Below are 21,792 nucleotides of genomic sequence, written 5' to 3' on the forward strand. Positions count from 1 at the left end.
TCAGAACATACACATTTAAAATTCCCTGTTAAATAGTCTTTTGCTCATCCAGCCAGAAGCCCCTCAATCTGACATCATAAAGCATGGCTGCAGGGCATGTTTTCCTGTCATAATGGGAAGATTAGAGATGAAAGAGGGCTATACGGAGCAAAATTTGATGTAATGAGGATGAATTTGCTCTGTAAGCTGAGTGATTAGGAGAGATGTCTAGAAATAAGACACAGAGACTAGATGTTTTGTATTTTTTTTTAACCAAATGAGCAAACGAGATACAAAAAGTAGGAGACAGGCAATGACAGTGCAAGACACATGAGCTCTAAAAGGAAGAAAGCATCTCCCCAGCTTTACAACTCCTTGCTCACCTGGCACAGCTGGGAGCACCATCGATCTAAGCTCTGTTTATGCTGCCCACCACTTCTGCACAAATACTTGAAATAGAGCAGAAGAAAAATGAGACCGAGCACTAACCTTTCAGACACTGATCAAATCTCATATTCCACAGCCTTGCTTCTGTGCCCTTTTGACTGTGCCTTAGGGAATGCCTCTCCCTGTTCACTCTTCTGTTGTCATGTGAGTAGCCCTGCTGGACTCAGAGCTGGTTCATTTAAATAAATCTTCCTTGCTAGAAAACACATTGCAACTTATTGTTATTCTTCAGATGCTCACATAAACATTATGTCACTTCTATAATTACACACCTAAGTAATTAAGAAGCCTAATTGAGCAGATTGTTTACTGTTACTGTTTTATAAATCTTTTTATTTCAGTAGTTTTCTTTATAGTAAGATGATAATATGTGCTCTTACTCTAATACAATACAAGATGCATAGTAGGAGAAGCAGATTATTGACTGTTGTTTTAATAAATATTTTTACTGAGTTGATTTATATTAAAATGTTCTCTTTTATCAGCTGGGGAAAAAAAGTTTCTAGAATGACTAGTCAACTGCAACAGACAATAACAGCGATCACATTTGTAGCAGTGCCTTTTGCAAATGAAGATGATGTTTTAAAAAAGGACATAGTATGAAACATGAAATTGCATCATGTTTAAGGTATTCTGCATACAGTATATGTTAGTGAAGTGAAAGGGCACATCTGTGCTGTACTTACTCAGATGACTGGATGACTGTTTTATTCACTGGATGATGGCAATTTATTCATTGATTTCTGGACCCTAGATCTCCTGGAAGATATCAGATATCTGGCTGATGTTAAAACAGTTGGACTTCGTATTTGAATCTCATTGTTTGTAGCTGTTTAAAAATCATAACTGAATAGTAAGCAAATGAAAGAGAACAACAAAATAGAAATAAAATGTCAAATAGCATTCCTTTCTCTCTGATCCCTCAGAGGGAACAACATGCACATACTTACTTTTAGGAGTATGTACATACTAAACTGAAGCTTGCTTACTTGTTGCAGATATTCAAGTTTAGGTCTGGACATAAGGAAAAAGATGTTATAAGGGATAGCTTTAAATAGTTGTCTGTCAGTGTCATAAGCAGGCTACCAGAACTTAAAAAAAAAAAAAAAAAAAAAAAAAAAACAAGGAAGAAAGAAAAATAAAAGAGGTGGCAGAGGGAAATTCATTCTTTCATTTCCATTTGTTACCTGAATCTCAGAGAACTGGGGAGGTCTCATGCCTTCCTTCCCAAACTAAGAGCGAGGGTTGACTGGTATAATTTAGCAAATAGAAGTGGAATACACCACTCTCTAATGTGGGCAGTAGCCAGAGTACCAACATCCCTTCCCTATTTCACTCACAAACCCGTGGGCCCTAAGGGAAAATAATCTAGTGTGGTGCTTTAGTCACTATGCCAGGGTCTTCCTCACAGTCTGCTTGACTTCCACGTGTGGGTGTCACTACCCCAGGGACTGTACCCAAATATCTACCCCTTGCAGCTTGAGAAGGAGTGCTCCCAATGAAAATTGCACTTCTCAAGCTTCTTCTTTCAGGGTAAAAAATCCACAGAAAACAAATCTGCCCAGAAACATGAGAAGATCCTACTTGCCCTCTGATATCCACTGCTTAAAAGATTGCATAGCCTTAACGACATAGAGCTCAGTGGGACAACACAGAGGGATACATCAAAGCACCATTGGTGCTCTGTAAAATGAAATTAAGACAGGTTCCCTCTTGCTCTCATCACAACATGCAGTCTTTGTAAGCAATCTGCTAAAGCCCACATATCAGAATGTGGCTGGAAATTTTAAAAACAAAAAAGTATACTCCCAGCTTTCCTTTCCGTGCCTCAATCTCCAAATTTAACAAAGAAAAAAGTATATTGAACAGATACTTAGAGCAAAAAATGAAAAGTTCATTTCTGCTAGCATTCACATATTTTTCTATGCAAAGCATTTCATTGTCATAGAAAGCATCTATGCTTTATCAAGTTATTTTACTCTTCTTTCCCTTGGGAAATGAACATGTAGATATCACGGCTTTTCCACACCAGAATAGTTAGTGATGGAAATATTAAGGTAGAGGAAATGTTTCTCTTGTAACATCTCACAATATTATATTTACCTTTGCCTGATCGACTCCACAGAAAATACTATTTATGTTCAAGTAAACTAAGCCAAAATATAATTTTTCTGGCCTGTGTGGTTAAGTTCATTTCAAAACCATAGAGGATTGTTTCTATTAAGAGGAAAGAAGAATGATATCAATCAGATAATTGCTCTGGAAAACATAGTGCTTCTACCACAGTCTTCCTTCTGCTGTGCCAAAACAACCCATCCACCACCAGTGCATTTCCAAATATACTCACAGCTGAACAAACACAGAGGAAAACAAGGGGATGTAGGGCGTTGCAAGGCATCCCTCATCGCTCCCATGCAGGCCAGCCACAGTGGGTGGGCTGCAGTGAGGAGCCCCTGGGACGACAGTGGGCACCGATGGACTGCTCGATAGGCACTTGCCTGTTAACCAGATGCTTTTAAGGTTTTTCACCATAAGAAGTGGAGAGAAACAACAAGTCCTCCACCTCATTGCAGGTAGATCATCAGAAGTCACAGTTAGGATTAAGCAACCACTGCTCCGATGCTATTGTGAAGGCTATTGCCATATTTCCCTCATAACACAGGAGCAAGTGTTTAAACTTTAGCTGAAGGAAACCCTGGAGATGATCTTCTTCTATCCTTTCTTATAAGTGGATTGTTGGCACCATGGCCCAGCTCACCGCTGGCAGCACTGAGTCTTGAAAACTACCAAGGACGTAGGTTTCACAGTCTCTCTGGCTGCCACATTCCAGTGTCACACACGCTACTTGTGAGGACAGTCGACCCTTAACTGATTTCTTCTCTACACTGAGCAAAAGAAGGGGTGACCACTCTGCTTGGAGCACCAGGACTTGTCTTTTCCTGGCACTGCGCATTCCCTGTGATCCCTGCTAAGACCTTCCAAAATGGGGAAGGCAGGACAACATCCCCTCCTCTCCTCAGTATGACTGCGGGCAGGGCCAGCCCACACAGCAACAGCAACGGGCGCCCTGCAGCTGCACAGTTGTGATCTTGTGAATGCATTTGCAAGAGAGGAAAAAAAAAAATTGGCATTATAGAAGGAAGAGTGTGGTAAAAGCCGTAATTTGGCTGGGATTAAAGAAACCACTGGAAGTTCCTTAGTTTTAAATGTTGCACAGATGTCAACTATACTTGTTCCTACTGTCTTTAATTTAATGTCTGGAATATTGTGGTAATGTAATTCAGATGACATATGACTGGGAAACAGCCAGACCAACAGATTTGTGAAATTTTCTTTTTATGTTTAGATTTAATAAGAAAAAGATTTCTCATGTGTGGCTTTTCTACACAGCGGCGTAAGAGAATGAATGCTCTCAAAATCTATGAAAATATCAGTGCAGTGCACTCGAAAATGCCTGCAGCCAGGCTAGGGGGCTGGAATGCCTTGTAGCATTGGTGGCAGGTGCCATTTTGTCATGCTTTTCCAGCTCAGTGAAACACAGCTCTCTCCTTTTCTGCTAAAGAGAAGAAGAGGCAGATACAGATACGGTTGTCATTTTCTTCATACTCTCAACCCTTTTTTGTCAGGCATTGTGGTGCACAAGTCAGCACACCCACACTTAACTGAGGGAAAATAATAAGCACTTCTAACCACTGTATTTAGTAAAATGGTAAAATGACACAAGCCAGTCGACAAGAGGTCAGGGCCAGGGCCACATATATCTAACTAGGTGGCATTCAGATCTGTTTGTGAAGTATTGCTACCAACAGTAGTTGATCCAAAATCATATTAATATCATAGAGATCCAAGATTTTAGCTCACTTCACTTGTTATTATACCAAAAGAGCTTCAAAAATAATATTTAATAAATAAAGATACATGGTAAGGACCAAACATTTCATCTTGCTCTCATTACAAAATTTCTGTGTCACCAGAGAGGAGAGCTCATCACTGCCCCTCTGCTCCCTTTGTGAGGAGCTGTAAGCTACCATGAGACTTGCCCTCAGCTTCCTCTTTCCTGGGCTAAACAAAACTAGAGGAGTTTTGTTCTGGACTTAGAAGGATTCTGCAATAAACGATTTCCTGCGGTCTGGTTTCATTCTGCATGCAAGGGAATCATTTTCTTTGGAATTTATTTGCATTTGTTCCATTATGCAACTGCAATAATCCAAATTTCTCCTCAGAAAACACATTAGAGCTATGTTCAAGTGCAACAAAAAGGGTGATGGTAGAATCCTGGTCTCCTGTCTCGAGTTGCCTTCACTAGCTTTCCAGGTTAACTGCTTTTTCACATATATTGAATATGAATTTACTGACCTCATGCCAAATTCTCGTCTTTGATTAAAAAAAAAATAAAAATACAGTAAAGAATATGGACCAAAATTTAGCTACCAAAGGAAAACCATAGCAATCTACATACATCTTTCTGCTGATCTCTTTCAACTGAATATAACCAACTCAATAGCCTCAGCAGCTTGGAGATCAAAACTGTTATTTCAAGAAATTTACCCTTTCACCGTATGACTGTAAGTCTACAAACACGTGTGTTTTTTTCACTCAAAATGTTGACTCTGCTTTAATTTTAAACGTACGGATGTCATTCTCTTTTTCCTCAGAGGCACGGATGCAACTGAAGAAAAACATTAACTTTCTGGAGGAAGGCCAAACTGGAGAGCAGCAGCGTAGGATGTATACTGCCTCCATTGACATCAGATCTGGAAGCAGATCAGATGTGAATGGAAGACCCTCAGTGAGTCAGGTTTGCATGTAAACTTCCACCACGCCTGGATCAGCTCCAAAGGCTGATGTGATATCAATGAAAGAGCTGCACTGTACCCACTCAAAGATACTTCTGCTGCAAAATCAGATCAGATCAATTTTAGTTCAAGTATTAAAGTTCAGCCAAACTGTTGTTGTTGGCTATTTTTAAATGGACTCATTGCAACTTCATTAAAGGGATTGTTACATAAAACAATCAGAACATAGAAATCCATTGTTAAATGGTATACTGTGACTGTTTATAGACAAATCTCAAAAGAAGAGAGATTTTGGACTCTGCTGATTTTACCTTTTTACATTTGACAAACATTTGCTTTCAGCAGAGGCCTTTTGCTATTATCTTTCATTTCCTATTGGCAGTTCTGGCTGTATTTATCCCTTCGTTGCCGATTGATGGATTTATTAGTTCCTGGAATCCAAGAGAAATTTTGTCTTGGAATTAGAACAATTTTGAGTGAACGAAATAGTAATTCTTGCAATTATGAATTTGCAGGCTATCAAGAATTCCCCTCCTTTTTAGTATATGTTTACCTTTGTTTTCTGAAATGTATATTTTGTAGTTACATCCCTGAAGTTCTTCCTTCCAGTTTTCTCAACAGGTTTCTGAAAAAGAATAAAGCATATGGAGAACATGGAAAGAAGCAAAAGCAGACCAATTCCCATTAATAAAACACCATCTTATCTTTACTTTTCTGAAAAACAGCATGCATTTCATATTCAGCAAACCAAAGCAAAGTATATGTCGTTTCAAAAGTAATGCTTCCTATTTATGTCCATGGAAATTAGAACAGATAAAAGAACACAAAAACACTGTTTGATAGATTACATTCTCAGCTACAAAACACTATTCTTCAGCATAGTCACACCATCTTCACCAGCCACGAACAAGAGCCTGCATACTGAGCTCGTAAATATCTGCACCAGAGGAGACTCACTGTTGCTGTCACCACTGCTGAAACGCAACACCCACCACCTCACTGCGCTCACATCCACTGTTTGATCTCCATAAACATTCAGCAGGTGTTGATAAACATCAGTGGATGCAATGTTTTCTGCATAGAGGAATTCTGTGTCATACCTTTGTTTTATACAGGCTTCCAAGTCAGACACCTTTCTGTCAGACTGCTCCTCTACTGCCATCTGCCTCATGCCAACAAAATGTAATGGAATACTGGTGGCAAAGTTCAGCCTCTACAGTCATACCACCAACATCATGGGCCAATATAGTAAAATGAGAGGCATAACTTTCAGAGCAGGCCTTGCAAATGCTGCCGTATCCTCACTCCTGAAATGTTAGAGCTCTGACTTGTTATAACCTTGTAATCTCAGGAATTTTTATTTACTAATTTCTTTCTGTTTCTGCTGAGCAGGAAGATAAGAAATATGAATCCATTCTCATTTTAGCGGCTAGGTCTAAAGGTGCTTGTATCATTTAGAAGTCAGTTCCGGCTGTGCAGCCCCATTCTAACCCACTGTGGTCATATTTTTCTGGGTCTCTAAAATATAATTTCCTCAAACATCGTGAACTCAACATTTGTTTTTTTTGTATGCTGTGCAGTCAGTTACATAATACAATAATACTGTAAGAATTTTTACATTCCATGGCACCAATTCAAAATTAAAAACTGATTTTGCTACCTTCACAAGAACCTACTACAATTTGAAGGTGTTTTATCTGGGGTACACTTGCAGCCAGTAGGCTTGATGTGAACAGAAGGGATAAACCCATTTGGGCTGTATGCCAGGACAGCATTAAGTGGGTAAACTCTAACAGTGCCCCTGAAATTTTGCAAGAGCTCTCCATTACTGCTTGCAGTTATTAATACCACAGTATCAAAGCTCTTAGGCTTACAAATAAGTAGCAGGTCAAGTATCATGTTAGGCATACAAGACATTGGAAACTGCAGGAAGATCAGAGAAACACAGGTCTTTCATTATGGCCAGAAAGTTCATACATTACTCTGCTCCTTATTCTCTCGTTCCAAGTACATATGATGGGTACATCATAGCTCCTCTGCACTTTTGTCTAGATCCCAGCTCTGGAGTTGCCTTTCAAGCTGCCTGATGACTATGCTGTGAGCAAAGCAGCAGCCTTGATTTGCTGGATTTATTGCATCTTTTTTTTTTTTTAAACTATTATTTTGTGCTGTGTACAAGAATGTATTAGCAAATAGAAGTGAATTCTGTCCTCAGCAGAAAATACTCAGGATCAAGTTCAACCTGTTCATTCTAGGGCTATGAAACAATACACTCCTGCAAATCAGGAACATGCTAAGTGTTAGCTGCAGTCATGTTCTTAGGACCATACATATGTAAACTGATTCCCCAATTCTGTTGGAACTTTTGGGAAAACCCTCACTTCAAACAGACCTTCTCTTCTGAGAGCATAGTGGGGTCCTTTGCTTTTACCAGCTTGGGAATATACCAGGTTTCTCCTTCCCATGTCTTTCCACTCCTGTCCTGCCCTTACATATGGACACAGGTAATCACTCCCGACGCACCAGATGCATCCAGTCTTCCCCCCCCCCCTTCCTTGCAATGCAACCTTATATGCTTATATGGAAGGTTTTCAATGGTGCTTAGAGTTCTAAATTCAGCCTAAATGCCGTTTTATCTTTAATGCCTTTGTTAAATTCACCTTGCTGTTTTTCTTTTTTTTTTTTAATGCAGCAGAGATGGAGTCTGATGCTAGAGTATTTGCATGTGTGAACTTTCTAGGTAAATGCCAGCTTGACTCATTCTGTAATTAAAACTTGTCAGAAGGAGATTCCAGTTAAATATCTGAGCAGTATTACTGTTTAAGGGACAAGAATAAGCAATTTATCTTAATTTGAGAAAGCGAAGAAACGAGTGAGAAAGACTAATAGCACTTTGGTTTCCTTTGTGCAATGCAAAAAGAAAATAGAAACTGAACCTCTGAGTTATTGTTTGTGTAAGCATATTAAAAAATATATCAGACTTGAGTCAAGGCTTTATCTCAGCAGTACATTTTTGTGCATTAACCCCCTCATTTTATGCACTGCAGGCTGTATGATGTCTCCTTTGTTGTGAAGGAGCACAGGGAAAGAGTAAGTTTCTCTTTTTCCTCCTTAATGTGCAAGAGACATAGTTCAAATCCAAGTACAGGAATGAACAACCGCTGTTGATTAACATATTAATTACACAGAGAGGAATTCTTGTTAATAAAAGTCAAGGACTGTTCTAGAGTACCAAAAGCTTTCTTGCACCCACGCTCTGGAAATACCCTACATTTCAAAGTAATAATGACATGGCAATGTACATCCGTTCTATCTGTCTCATGCGCTTTAGGCTACCAAGTGCTACGTATGACCCCTACATGCAAGAGGCTGGTAAGCATGTAAAAACCTTTTGGATTTGGCAGCTTTAGGGTAGGTGTATCTCTGAGAGATGGTTGTGAAACACACATTTATTTTTGGTGTGCCTGCCTAAGATCGAACTGTACTTCTGTCTCATGACCCATTGGTTGTAACATGCGGGAAAAAAAAAAAAGAAAAAAAAAAGAAAAAAAAAGAAAAAAAAAAAAGAAGTATTGGAGGTAAACTTTTCTTTTTCTCTCCACAGTTAGAGTTACAATAACTCTACTGAGACCCGCAAGCTGTTCTTGATTAGAACTTATGTAAATAAAAAGATTTGACCCCTGGAATCAGACACAATAAACAGAGTTAATCTACCAAAGATAAAAGGATAATCTTCTTCCTTTGTACTACTTTTTAAGTAATAAGAAACAGTTTAACAATTGTTATACAATCGCTTCCATTTGAGCTCTCATAGTTTCCAGTTTCACCCTCTGTGCTGATCATATGCTCTGTGTATATCGTCCTGATGGTATTCTCAGTTCTTTTATCCCAGAAAATACCCATAAAGGTGTATTTGGTCTACTTTGTAGGTTTTTCTGAAGTCTGTGCCCTTTTCAGAACACATCACAACCTTGCTGCCTCCAATTCAAATGCTCTGTCACATTTTTCCTGTCTCTCCAGAGACTCCTCTTCATCTCACTTATTTTTCAGGGCAGCAGCTGTTGGGCTCATCTTTTGAGGCTCTCAGCAATGTTCAAAAGCCAAACAGAATACACAGAATCCTCTGAACTAGATTTCCAGTTTTTACAGGACTCTTGACCTATTGGTCTTCTCAATCTTAAGGGTCAGTCACCACAAGGACTAGCTCCTACCCTGTAGGTTGATACTATAGGCAAGCTACTCTTTGTCACTACTCTTGTTAAGCACACAAAACCTGCTGGCTTCATGCTGCTCCTCACCACATCACTAGCTCCCCTTTTATCCCAAATACACAACTTAAACCACCTGCACTCGTGTCCAGCTGACCATGGCTGTCCAAATCCCCAGGACTCACCATCGAAAGATGCCACACGCAGACACCTATTGTATTAGCCAGTAAGGGTGGGGAAAAAAAGATTCAGCTTTGTCACAAGAAGTTTTCGTTTTAGACCTAAAATCTAACCTAAGGCCCAATTTAATAAAAAGTAAGTTTAATGAAGGTTTTTGACATCAGGAAAACTTAGATACCACTTAGGTTAATACTCACCTTCGTAAGTGTTCATTCGTGGGAGTAAGGCATTACCCCTGGCTGCAGTGGATGTCCAAAATCTAGCTCATCACTGCAAAGAATTAGATCCATGAGCAGCAAACAGTATTTCTTATAAGTGAGTTGCCTGTACTTTGTATAACACCATATGAAAATATATCCACATGTTACCAAGTGCTGCAATTGAAGAAGTCGTAAAAGAGTTATACAAGCAATCCAAATGCCAGTTTGTTCAGGGCATTGTACTTAATCAATATGTCATCCAAACACATATTTGTAATTAAACAAATGGATTTTCACAGGTGAAGTAGTATTAGCAAGCTTATAGATGATACTGATGATACCAGTGATGACGGTAACATCCTTTTCATTTTCATAAGTGAAAGTAACATAGGGTGATTAAGTGACTACTTCTAAATGGAGGTTTATGAAAACCTACTAAGATGGATGGTTGCAATACCAATCATTGATCTGAGGGATTTCTGGTGTATTCCTGGGGGGGGGGGGGGCGCCGGCCAAAAAAAAGAGAGAGAAAGAGAAGAGATGGATCCAGACAGCAGTCCTTACAAACACAGTTTAAACAATGTGATTTCACAGTTGCTTAAAAGTCACAGAGCAGCTGCGCTGAATTGTAAAATCTGCAGTTTTATTATGCCAATGACTTTCTATTGGCCTCAGTCATAAAACAACATACTCCTCACTGAAGTTCTCTGCTAAACAAAAAACGCATCCAGACTGACTAAAAATCAAACTCAGACAAGCAAAAAATAATTTGGCCTTCATCTAGCTGGGCTTGATTGGCCCAATAATAAACAATTTTATTTTTCCTCTTCACTGCTACTCCTACTGATAATAGTGATAATAATACTGAAACCTTATTCCCAATGGAGAAAATAAAGCACCGAAAAGTAACTGTTGCTGAGAGGACTTCACAAATAGTACTTCATGCTCCTGCAGGAGGTAATGGCATGCTGAAATTTTCCTGACTTTTTTCTGTTACTGCTTTTGTACAAATTTCAAATTTGCCAACTGTAGAAAGGGATCTGCTAAGGAGGTTTCTCTCCAGCAGGGAAAGAATGCATGTCCCAGTCTCTCACTACTGCTTGGGAATTCAGGCAACAGCTTTCAAACAAATTATTGCTTCTAGAGTAATAACTATTTTTAGCCCCCATCCTCAGTGCTGCATCTGTACACTTAGAGGTTACATTAAGGTCTAGTGTACCATATACTTTAGGCAGAATAAAAGGAGATCTAAATATAGCACTTACTTGAACACAAAATAGATGTTCCAGATAATACTTCAGGCACTGAAACTACTACAACACCGTACTGCTCATAGGTATAATGTCAAAGCATCAGGGACAACAGCCCTTTTGACAATTTCTGCAATAGCAGGCAACATTTTAATCACATTCATCGAAATGAATATAGGAATATAGGTAGGAATATTGCCCTTTGCTCACTTAATGACAATGTTCAACATCTGATTTCTTCATGCATTTTAGACTCAGTTTTCTAATACTGAATGTCATTTTCTCATGCTTTATATTCTCTCACAAAAGAGACACGTCAAATATTCAAAGGATGGCATGCCAGGATAGAGGGAGGTACAAAATCTTGAGAAGTCTATAAACAATCTAATTTAAACAGTATCAAGTTATATCTGTATACTTATGTCTATTAATTCTGCATTTATATTGGTCACAGTCACAGAACAAGATAAAAGATAATATGGTATGTCATGGCTAGGATCAGGGTATCAAATATTCATATCAACAAGAATCCTCAGAAGATATTCTGATTATCCAGATACATTTCTTAGATTTAATTTAATCTTTTATTACGGTTACCTTTAAACTCAGAAAACGGTGAACATTTATCTTCTGAAAGTATAAACAAAATTTATCTCTGTGGACATTATCTGATGACTCATCTCTTGGGCTTGGGTTACTATCAAATCAATTTTATTTTTGTTACAACTACAGCTAACGTAGTCACTACACTGGCAATGTATACCATTTAACCTTAGGACTCATATTAATTCCACCGAACTAAAAACATAGACTGCAGTCATTTAGTATACTACCTAGGTACACAAGCATAAAATTGAATCTAGATTTCTCTGCACTTAAAAGGACCCCAGCTGAGACTGTTCAACTTTCAGGTTTAGCAGCCAGTGGAACTGGAAGGAGCCTTCTGTACCTGCCAGAGACAACATTTCAGAATGCTTGCAGACTCAGTCTAATCCTCCTGAAGTATTTCTCATTTTCTATTCCGATGGAAGTGGTTAATAGATTAACTCATTCAGGTCAACAGGAGCTATTCAGTCTTTTGCCTGAATACCACCTTACTCTTCCAGTGAAAGACCAGCACATGAGAGCGAGAACATCATCTAAGTCCCTACCTTGGGACCCAAGAGGGCCAAAGAGGAGTTATACACCTCCAAGGATCCTAAACCCGAACTACAAAAAAACTGACAGCTAACAAAATTGACTTCATAAATATCTGATGCAATGTCTTCCAGACGTTCCCAGGCATTTACCGCTTCCTAGACTTATTGTTTCATTTATGTGAAAACTCAGCAACAAATGCATTATCTAAAAATTAGCAACTGCAGTATTTCATAACAAAGCCAGAGATTCAAATAGAAAGGATGGATCTGGGGACAAATTGTGTAACACATGTGCCTTCATGCTATCTCTGCATAGCTGAAAAATGAAGTGTTCTCAAGGAGTACTGGATGATTCCTGGAAAGCTGGAATAAATCATACTGAAGGTGATTCAGAGCTGCTCAAAGTTGAAAATTGATGCTTCATTGCATTGAACTGAGAGTACTCCAATAGCAGACCAGAGTCGTAATTTAAATACCTAAGCTCTCACATCCTATATTTGCATTTGGTGTATACGTAAATTCTCTTGAACAAGAGCACCAACCCACGTTACACAGATCGTGACAGAAGTCATTCATTTCTCCCCATCAGTTTTTCAGTTTTGTAAGCCATAATCTTCCAAAAATTCTGCATGGTAAAATGTTGCCAATTATGACAATAATAAAAATCAAAACTAATTTTCAAAAAAACTCGATCTTCTGAAATTCACACATCTTTATCAGAAATACTCTATAACTTGCCATCCTTAAAAACAGTCATCTTTACCAAAATATGCTGTCAGATTCATTCTGATTGTTTCTTTCCTATAATGTATCAATTCACAGAATTAATCTTTCTACTTTTATTTTATTTTCAGTAATCAAAGAAAGGAAGCCATCACCCAGAGCTGTACTGTAAAGCAGAATGTTACCTAGTGCTGCAAAACACAATACATGATCTTTGTTTTCTTTAAATGATTCTAATCACAGTTCCATTGCAAATCCCTCCTTGTCAGAAAGAATGTAAAATTTGGTCAGTTCTGGAGTTCTAGCAGACCTGAACATTGACCTTGCACATCCTTTCTTTCCCTTTTTGAAGCCTCATGAACTTAATTTGAGTGTGTTTCAAGGATCAGTCTGAAGCAGTGTTTTTGAACTCAGCTGGGTCATAGGAACTTTCTCAGCACTCTATTCTAATTTGCAGGTTTGGTATAATAAAAGCCCCAAATATATTGCTACTGTCTAGACATTTTATCTGAAACAAGTGTCCTTTGCAGTCTCAGAGGACTTTTCTATTTTATTTCCAGTAAATCAAAGTCTGCGAAGAGCTTTGGTTCCTATTAAGACATACCCTTCACAGTCCAGCGGTTGCCAACGGAGGCAAGTCATTGACAGTTCATTTACATATAAGTGATGACTTCCATCAGGTAGTTGGCTCAAAAGTACAATGGACATTTAGAGCATATCCAATATTTCTTGTTCTTTGATGAGCATCAAGTGCCAATTTATATATAGAAACTGACTATCGGAAAGTGAAGGCTTCTTTTCATTGACCTTACACTGTCTTTTGCAGACATATTGGAACAAGTTCATTCCCCTAAAAAGAAACATAAAGCAAGTCAATACTAAGAAATAGCAAAACAACTATGAAAGTTGTTTAATAGCAAAAACACCCTCTCATACGCGTTGGTAGTATGAGCTACTGTTCTGCAAAACAATCAGTGGGGCAAGATGCGAGTTCCCAGGGGGCATGAACCTCATGGTGCCACAGGGCCACTTGGAGGTATGGGACTGCTGCTCTCTCAAGCAGCTGAATGAATAGTTGCACTGTCAAGCTAAAAGCCCCAGGGGAGAAGGAGCAGGAACGCAGTGCATTCAAGCATAACCCAGATGTCACCCTAGTACCAAATGCTGATGTAATCACAGCAGATACAAACACACATTGGCACAGCAGAGAGAGGTGATTGGGCTGCTGTGGGATGCAGCTGGCTCAGGCAAATGCAAAAGGGAGTTTAGTTATTGATACAACGTTATGTTTGGGTGATATGGGTTATTGAAAGAACGGAGGAACCATTGGTGACCCTTATCCATATGCTTAGCAATAGTAACAGATTTTGGATCCTCTGCTCAGAGAGGATGCACATTACCACTCAGGTAATACCAGTTACTTTACTTTCTGTGTTCAGTATTGGAAAGTTATCCACAAAGTCAGGAACAAAGCACAGAAATTTTTAGAAAATAATAGAAATATAATACAAATAATAGAAAAATCTATTTAATAATAGAAACTAAAACTAGAACCAATAGAAAAGCAAATATATATATATGTATGTATATTTTCAAAGCCAGAAGCAGACAAAGGTACCTTCCTTATAGAAGGTGGATAGAGCCAGAGTGCATGTCCTGCAGTAGCATCTACTCAAAATATTATCTTGTACATTTATGTTTAAGACCTAAAAAGGCAGAAAAAAGGAATCTTTCCAGTTACCGCACTATTTCCACTCAGAGAAAGCAGGCAGAATCCATACACCAGCATCAGTAAGTGCTGAATTTCCTCTCATCCAGGTTTTTCACTGCCCTCAAAGCTATAGCAAGAGTTGTGCATATGCAACATGCCCATGCCTTAAGACTACGTAAAGGAGGACAGTTATCTGATAACCTAGTTGGTCATTTCTATTCCAGAAATGATCATTGATTACTTCCCTTCTGCCAGATGTTTCAGCACTTTGTTTGGGCTGAAGGGGCAGAAACAGTTGCTGATGGACAGCTAAACTCCTAAACAGAGTCAGCTGAGAGTGGGTATACACTTCTCCTGGTACAGCACATCTATTTTAGAGGATCCCCGATGCCTCTCACCTCCAGGTGGGCTGCATGTTGAACGAGCTGCTGGTGTGCCTGTGAGGAAATGGAAAAAAAAACCTCTGTGAAAATAACAATGAGTTTATTGCACCTGTTGTTGGCTGTGCTTACAGTGCAAAAGAAACAAGCAGTACCTTTTCTCCTTGATTCCTCTCTCCACATTAAACAACAGATTTATGACAGTGATGAGAACAGGTGTCATACTGCACGCACCGAGAAAAATCAGAAGTGCAATTGTTCTTTTTAGGCCCCAAATTCTGAAATACTTACTGACTTTTTAGCGAATGAATTGCCTCTCCATTTACTGAAAGATGGATAGTATAAAGCCCTGTCCCTTACAAATTTGAAAGACAAATATCCTATTAAAAAAGCAACAATGTTGGCTTATCCGTTGCTCTGTGAAGATTGGTACAATTTTACACTTTTCAGTTGCCTAAGTCATGATGTTTTAATCTTCGAATTCACTGTGTACACTGCACACTGATTCACCCTATGAAGTGCAAACTGTTTGGTCAAAAATGATGTAACATGATGGATTTTCACATTTATTATGTTCTAGTTGAAGATGTCTTCAACATGAAGGAGTTTGGTGTTCTGCTTACGCCCAGATGTAATATTCTTTCCCTATGAGAAAATGTGTCAACTCTGGAACTTGATTTCTTCAGACTTCACCAGTTTTTCAAGCAGAGGCACTATCAATTTTGATCAGAGAGGCACGCTTCTTTCTGCCCTCTCATTGAAGAAGTCACTAATGCAGCTGACACTTGAAAATCAGGCTTTTTTGACTTTCGATGAGAAAATACTGCAATTAAAAACAAACAACAACAGAAAGCCCTTAGAAGTTTGATAGAATAGGTTTTCATCTTGTTTCACGGAGTTCAAACTCATATTCTAAATAAACAAATATTTAGCTGAAGTGACTTGACTTCCCCCTGTTCATAGATTCAGGCCATATTTGCAAGCAAAACTCAATGTTCAAGTGTCCAAGAAAGACACAATATTACTATATTTATTCCTATTTTCATTTTACAGTCACTGGAACTCCTCAGACAATAAGTTTGCAGGCAATATAGAACCGTTTTCCATGTGATTAAAGTGAAGTAACTGCTGTTCTAGATTACTCTCAATTCCTTACTGGATCTTTCTTATTCAAACACGATATCATGTCCTTAATTTGGCCTTGGTGTAATACACAAGTTTTTAAACTAGTTTCAAAATTTGCTAACACAGTTTCTCAGTAACGTTTTACATTTTTTGAACAAGAAGTCGTGTCAGATATTTAAAATGCAAACCTCACAAAAAGGTAAAGAACCACGTTGAAAATATTATGAAGGAAAATACTGGAAAAGGAAGATAATTACCGCATGATCCTATAACTCCAGGAATCTTCCTCTATTATTTTTTATGCCCTGAAATGGGCCATGTTTTGCTGTGACGAAGAGGACTGTGAGTGCTAGCTTAAGACATCATAGCATCATTGGAAGGGACCTCAATGATTATCTAGATCTAACTCCCTTGCCACAGCAGGGTTGTCAAACACTAAATCAGGCACCAGATTAGGTTGCTCAGTGCCCCAGCCAACCTGCGTTCCTCATCCTGATCAGATCAAGAAAGAAAAACATCACCAGCACACAATAAAATTAGAGTTCCTGGCACCCATCCATAAAGAAAAATGGGACCAAAAACGCACCAGACAATGATACCTACAGAAGGACAGTTCACACAAAAAGTCGTAAGTACTGACACATTAATTCCTCAGAACAAGACACTCTATGATCATCTTCATATAACCTGGAGATATTCTCCTAAAATGCAAGATCAAAGGGAGCACTAGAGAATCAGGAATGATTGCATTACCCAAAAGAGGACGTGCCAGTGATAGCAAAACACGTGTTTTTACAACTAAAAGGTAAGTTCATCATAAGGAGAGGACAAATACTGTTATCTGTAATGCATTTGTATAACATATCCTTACCAACTTTGCTTGTTGCAGAGAAATGCCTTTCACAGTAAATACTCACTTGAAAATAGGACCAGCACCCTGAGAGCTGTGTTCTTGGTATGTGTTTTGGCTTGCTTTAAAGTAAAATGAAATAGCATATATTTAGCTTTAAAATGGCACATATTTGGCACAGTTTTGATGAATAGGAGAGTTTACCATGTGGCTATTACTTTCTACAGAAAATAGACTATTCAAAAGAAATAACAAGAGCAGGATGCTTTCTAATATGTTCCAAAAGTAGAGAAAACAAACACAAACATGCAGGCAAACAAACAAACAAACAAAGGACTTTGTTCTGCAAATAGTTTCACATGTGAAGAAACGGCACTTTGCTGCCTTGATGCCCACTGTTATTTTTGCAGGGAGGAGGACCAATTCACTTCTGACAAGACTAGGGTGAATGCCATCTCAGTAACAGGTAGGCAAATGACTTCCACAGACATAAAACAATTTATTTTCTTTTAAAACTACATATTATTAATACCACAGATGGTTGAAAATATGCATGCAGACAAGCATGGACACATACCCCACTTTTGTGCATTATCTAGAACCACACGACTGTAAAAAATTATGTCAACAAGACAGTCCCACAAATCACGCTTTTGCTGACAGTGATCTTGCAGGGTGTGATTATCAAGAGATATATATTGTGAAGTAGGCTAGGGACTAGGTGGGAAAGGAAGATCTGTTTAAAAAGGATTCTTTCCTGCATTGCTACAGTCAAAATAGCCAACACTGTTTTTGGCCAGCATGTTACTCATGCTGTGCCTCTACCTCCAGCACATTCCTTATGAACCCTGTTAAAAGGTTATGTGTACCTTCAGCACTCAGACTGAACAATGCAAGTCCTCAATTGGAAAATGCAATTGGAATTGGTGGAGAATAATTACAAAGAGTATAGAAAGCAACAATTGCCAAGAACATATTATGATTTCAAAGTCTAAGCAAGCCTCTCCTCCATCAGTAGTGAAAACAGGGAGACAAGAGGAGAATAACAACAGAAGGGATAAAAAAGAGAAGCAGCTGGAAGAAATAAGCAGAAAGCCCCAGAATGGAAACTCTCTTGGCAGGATCTGTGGAAAATAGACCATATCCATAGAGTAATTGTATAAAATAATCCATTACCAAATAAAGATTTATATAATACACATATTTAAGCTTTGCTTCTCTGCTCAAATGAAGAAAAAAAAGGACATTTGACTGCTCAGAGAACAGTCCAAATAGGAAGAGTCAATCCAAATTGTTTTTGAAACTTCTCTTCATCTGCATGTGATACAATTGGTCTTTTGATCTTTTGCATATGAAGAAGACTGTCTCACCTAAACTCTCCTTGTTGGGTAGAGTACATGGGGTTTCTTAAAATCTCGGCATTGAGATAATACCAGAAGTGAGACGGGGTAGTGGAAGTACATGAAACAAAACTAGGAGTATCCCAGAAAATAAACAACCCAAAACCAGAGCGCTAAGTTTGTTTACAACAAAATCTGACCATAGAAAATATTAGATAATATATTATATATACATATATATATAAAGTATTATATAATTACTCCTCAAGACATTTCAAGATACCTATAGAGCAGAGAAGTAAAACTCTGCCATAAGCCACATCTCCGTAGTTATCTGATGCTATTCAAAAACTAACTTGCTGTACAAGTATATTATAAAGCAAAAGAAGCCACTTTACAACATCTTAATGACATGTTGTGATGAGATACTGGCTCCTGTAGGCCAGCCTGAAACAGATCATTTAGCTGAAGAGCTTTTGATTTGTTCATCTCTGCAACTGTTCATTTCTTTTCACAAATGTTTCAAACACACTTAGCAAATACGTTAGTAAACTTACCTTGGTTGTTTAAGTTTTTTCCATCTTAGGAAAGTTAGAATAGCATGCAACAATTTTGCAACCATTAGTTATCTATTAATTTCTAAAAAATGTAGGAAAAAAAAAAAAGAACGTGTATCTCTAAATATTGAAAGTATAGCAGCAAATAGACACATTACATCCATCGGCATCAAGGCATGGCGACATAATTTTCACTAAACCAATATGCCTTGAACTGACTAAAGACAGAACTGCACGACTTTGTCACATAGTTGGCAACAACTCTCAGAACTACAAGATACAGTCACAGAGGTAAGAAGAAAGGCTGAAGAAAGAGCATACTTAGGCAATATCACAAATACAGATATTCAGATTTTGTAAAGCCAGCCATTAAAACCTACTAAAATTAACTTACTAAAACTAATTGAAGGTAAAATCAAGCATGACCTGGTGCACTGAAAAGTAAAGGAAAAAGAGCCAGTTTCCATCCTTCTTTGAAAGTAAGGCTACAGGCTGAAATCTAGAGTGACATCTCTCCTGTTAGCCCTAGGAAAATATTTTTAGTTTGAATGAACTATACCTAAATTACTTCTCAGTTTTAAGATATTACAATAGAGATGCATAAGTCACCTTGTCTGCTCAGATGGATGCTACTGCATCAGTTTACTGTTGAGAGTTATTAGAAGTTATAGCAATTAAAAAGAGCTGTGAAGACATGGCATTTAATTTTTCAACCTCTCTATGGACTTAAGACTATAACTATTTTGATAACAAAAACAATTTTTTTTTTTTTTTTTTTTTTTTTTTACATCTTTCTTGGACATTCTTTCTCCATTTGGTGGCTATATTTGCAGTTTTATAGGAAGGGCTGGGAAGAGTATGCTGTCTCTCACTCACCAGGAATGCCATTTCTCTACAAAAGGTCAGAGGAAGGGCTGCTGGCCCATGGTTAAACATCCTTGCCTTGCCTTCAGGGCTGCACCAAAGACAAAAAGTTCAGGAATGTGCCTGTCTCCAACAAAACAGGTTTATCTATCTGAGCACGTCTTTTAAAATTGGAAAATGCAATGTAACAGCATTTGGAGAAAGGAAACTGGAGGTAACTGAGTCCCTGAAAGCTCTTGAGAGACAGACAAACTCATTTTAAAGGAAATCTATACTTAATAGTATAAGCCCATTTGAAATTTACAAAGTGTAAGTATTTAAATTTGTTAACCAGAGGAAAAGTGCAGCTTATAAAGTTTACGATCTACATACATACAGTATGATGTTTAAAGTAATGTCACAAGATCCTGTTAAAACACATGCAGTTGCATAGCAGTTCTCTTACTGTCTAATTCCCTGAATGGGCCTAATGGTTCCTTTACAACAAGATTGCATTGTGATACAGCAGCATGGAACTGCTGGTGTCTCAAATCATTTGTTATTATTTTAAATCTAGAAGGACAAAAGAATGCCATTTCTAAAGGAGTAGAAGCAACAAAAGAAACAAACAGTAGAAGACACAAATGCTTTTGAAATATAGCCAGGGTACAAACTTTTCTCTACATATAAAATAAAAAACTGCTGCATCATGTCTCCATCAGAGCTTCTCTGTTTTAGGTACCATATATTCATGCTGGTAAGGGATTGTGTTCTGTGCATTATGGTTGGTTAAATATTTCTCATAAGTTAATCCCCTTCGAAATTTATTAAGTAGTAAAACTAAAATTCTATTAACCTTAATGGGATTTACACAAGGGAATTCACACATAACATGGATGCAACAGTAATGCTTAATACTGTGCCAGGAAAAAAAGACAAGCTTAGTGCAGCTAAAGCCATCACGTTTTCTATTTATGTAGTCCTTCACAAGGGTAATCCTCTGCATATTAAGGGGAGAAGAAAATGCAGTGGTTAGTATTTAATCTTCTCAGATGCCAAGTGAGGTAGCTTCACTTGCCAATAAAGGGTGGTCTTAGTGCTGTGGGACATTGGAAGAAGGATTGACAGGCATAATCTTTGCTTTTCTTATGAATCCTGAAAGTGCTACTGCTCACATTTTCTGCCATATAATGCTGTATATGTATATGCATAATTACACACATACATTACTATTGGAATACATTCCTTGTAATATAATATATATGCAATTTAATGAATACAAATACATATTCTCCTTGAAAAAGCCATTCCTTGAAAACAAACTGAAGTAAAACTCCTCAGATTTTTCTCCAAAGATCATCCATCTCTATGGTTTCCAGCATAAAATTATTTGTTCTGTTGCCTCTAAATCATCTAGTTAGTATGTCAGAGATAGCTGACCTCATCTGGGAATGCTGAGTGAGCTCAGAGTATGCATTTCTGAATTCAGTGGTCCTTCTCCAAGAAGAAATTTATTCAGTGTAAAGTTCCAAAACGCAGGACTGCTTAAGAGCCAATATTTCAATAGGAGGCAGCTAGGAGGTTCCTGAGTTTCAAAGATGATCACTTCAAGGTAGGAGCATCACAGTGTGGGCTGCACAGAAAATCAGAGGGACCCTAACGTTTTGGACCCTCGCCCTGTGCTAAGGAGGAAAGGCATTTGCAACTGCTTCTCCCAAGTGGAAGAAGTGACAGCAGAATCTGGAAAACATTTTGGCTCCCACAAGTGCAACTACAGAACTCTATCTGCTTTGAAGCTTTGTGGAATCAAGCACAGCATCTGTAGCAAGCACTTATATCTGCTGAGGATGGCCACCATTTAGAAGAAACCTCCACCTTTGCGGATTCCAGTTGGCATGTTGGACATATTTATGGAACCTAGGTGATGGAAAGGTGTAGTTATTCCTAATGTGGTTATCCTGAAACAGAAGCAGCAGCCCGAAACAAAGCCACTGAAACTGTGCTGCAATACAAAGTAGCTCATACTTAAAGAGTAAACCATATTGTAATGCGGTTGGACGTACT

General features: G+C 38.2%; 1 protein-coding gene and 1 long non-coding RNA gene across 2 annotated transcripts in view; both read right to left on the reverse strand.

The window, feature by feature from the left end:
• Positions 1-568: 568 nt before the first annotated feature.
• On the reverse strand, positions 569-9,929 carry LOC122179574. Its single transcript, XR_006178753.1, has 4 exons — positions 9,808-9,929; positions 5,776-5,847; positions 1,113-1,185; positions 569-622 (listed from the first exon to the last, which is right to left on the reverse strand). It is a non-coding gene; the product is annotated as an uncharacterized LOC122179574 (long non-coding RNA).
• A 5,634-nt stretch (positions 9,930-15,563) lies between these two features.
• The window catches only part of IQCM (IQ motif containing M), a 111,281-nt gene continuing 105,052 nt past the window's right edge, over positions 15,564-21,792 (reverse strand). The window contains 1 exon segment of the mRNA XM_042870529.1: positions 15,564-15,836. Within this exon segment, the coding sequence (XP_042726463.1) occupies positions 15,730-15,836 (107 nt within the window). The 3' untranslated portion in view covers positions 15,564-15,729.

The sequence above is a fragment of the Lagopus leucura genome, unplaced genomic scaffold (assembly GCF_019238085.1).
Source record: "Lagopus leucura isolate 7727_CA_CO unplaced genomic scaffold, USGS_WTPT01 Super-Scaffold_100004, whole genome shotgun sequence".
Lineage (NCBI taxonomy): Eukaryota > Metazoa > Chordata > Aves > Galliformes > Phasianidae > Lagopus > Lagopus leucura.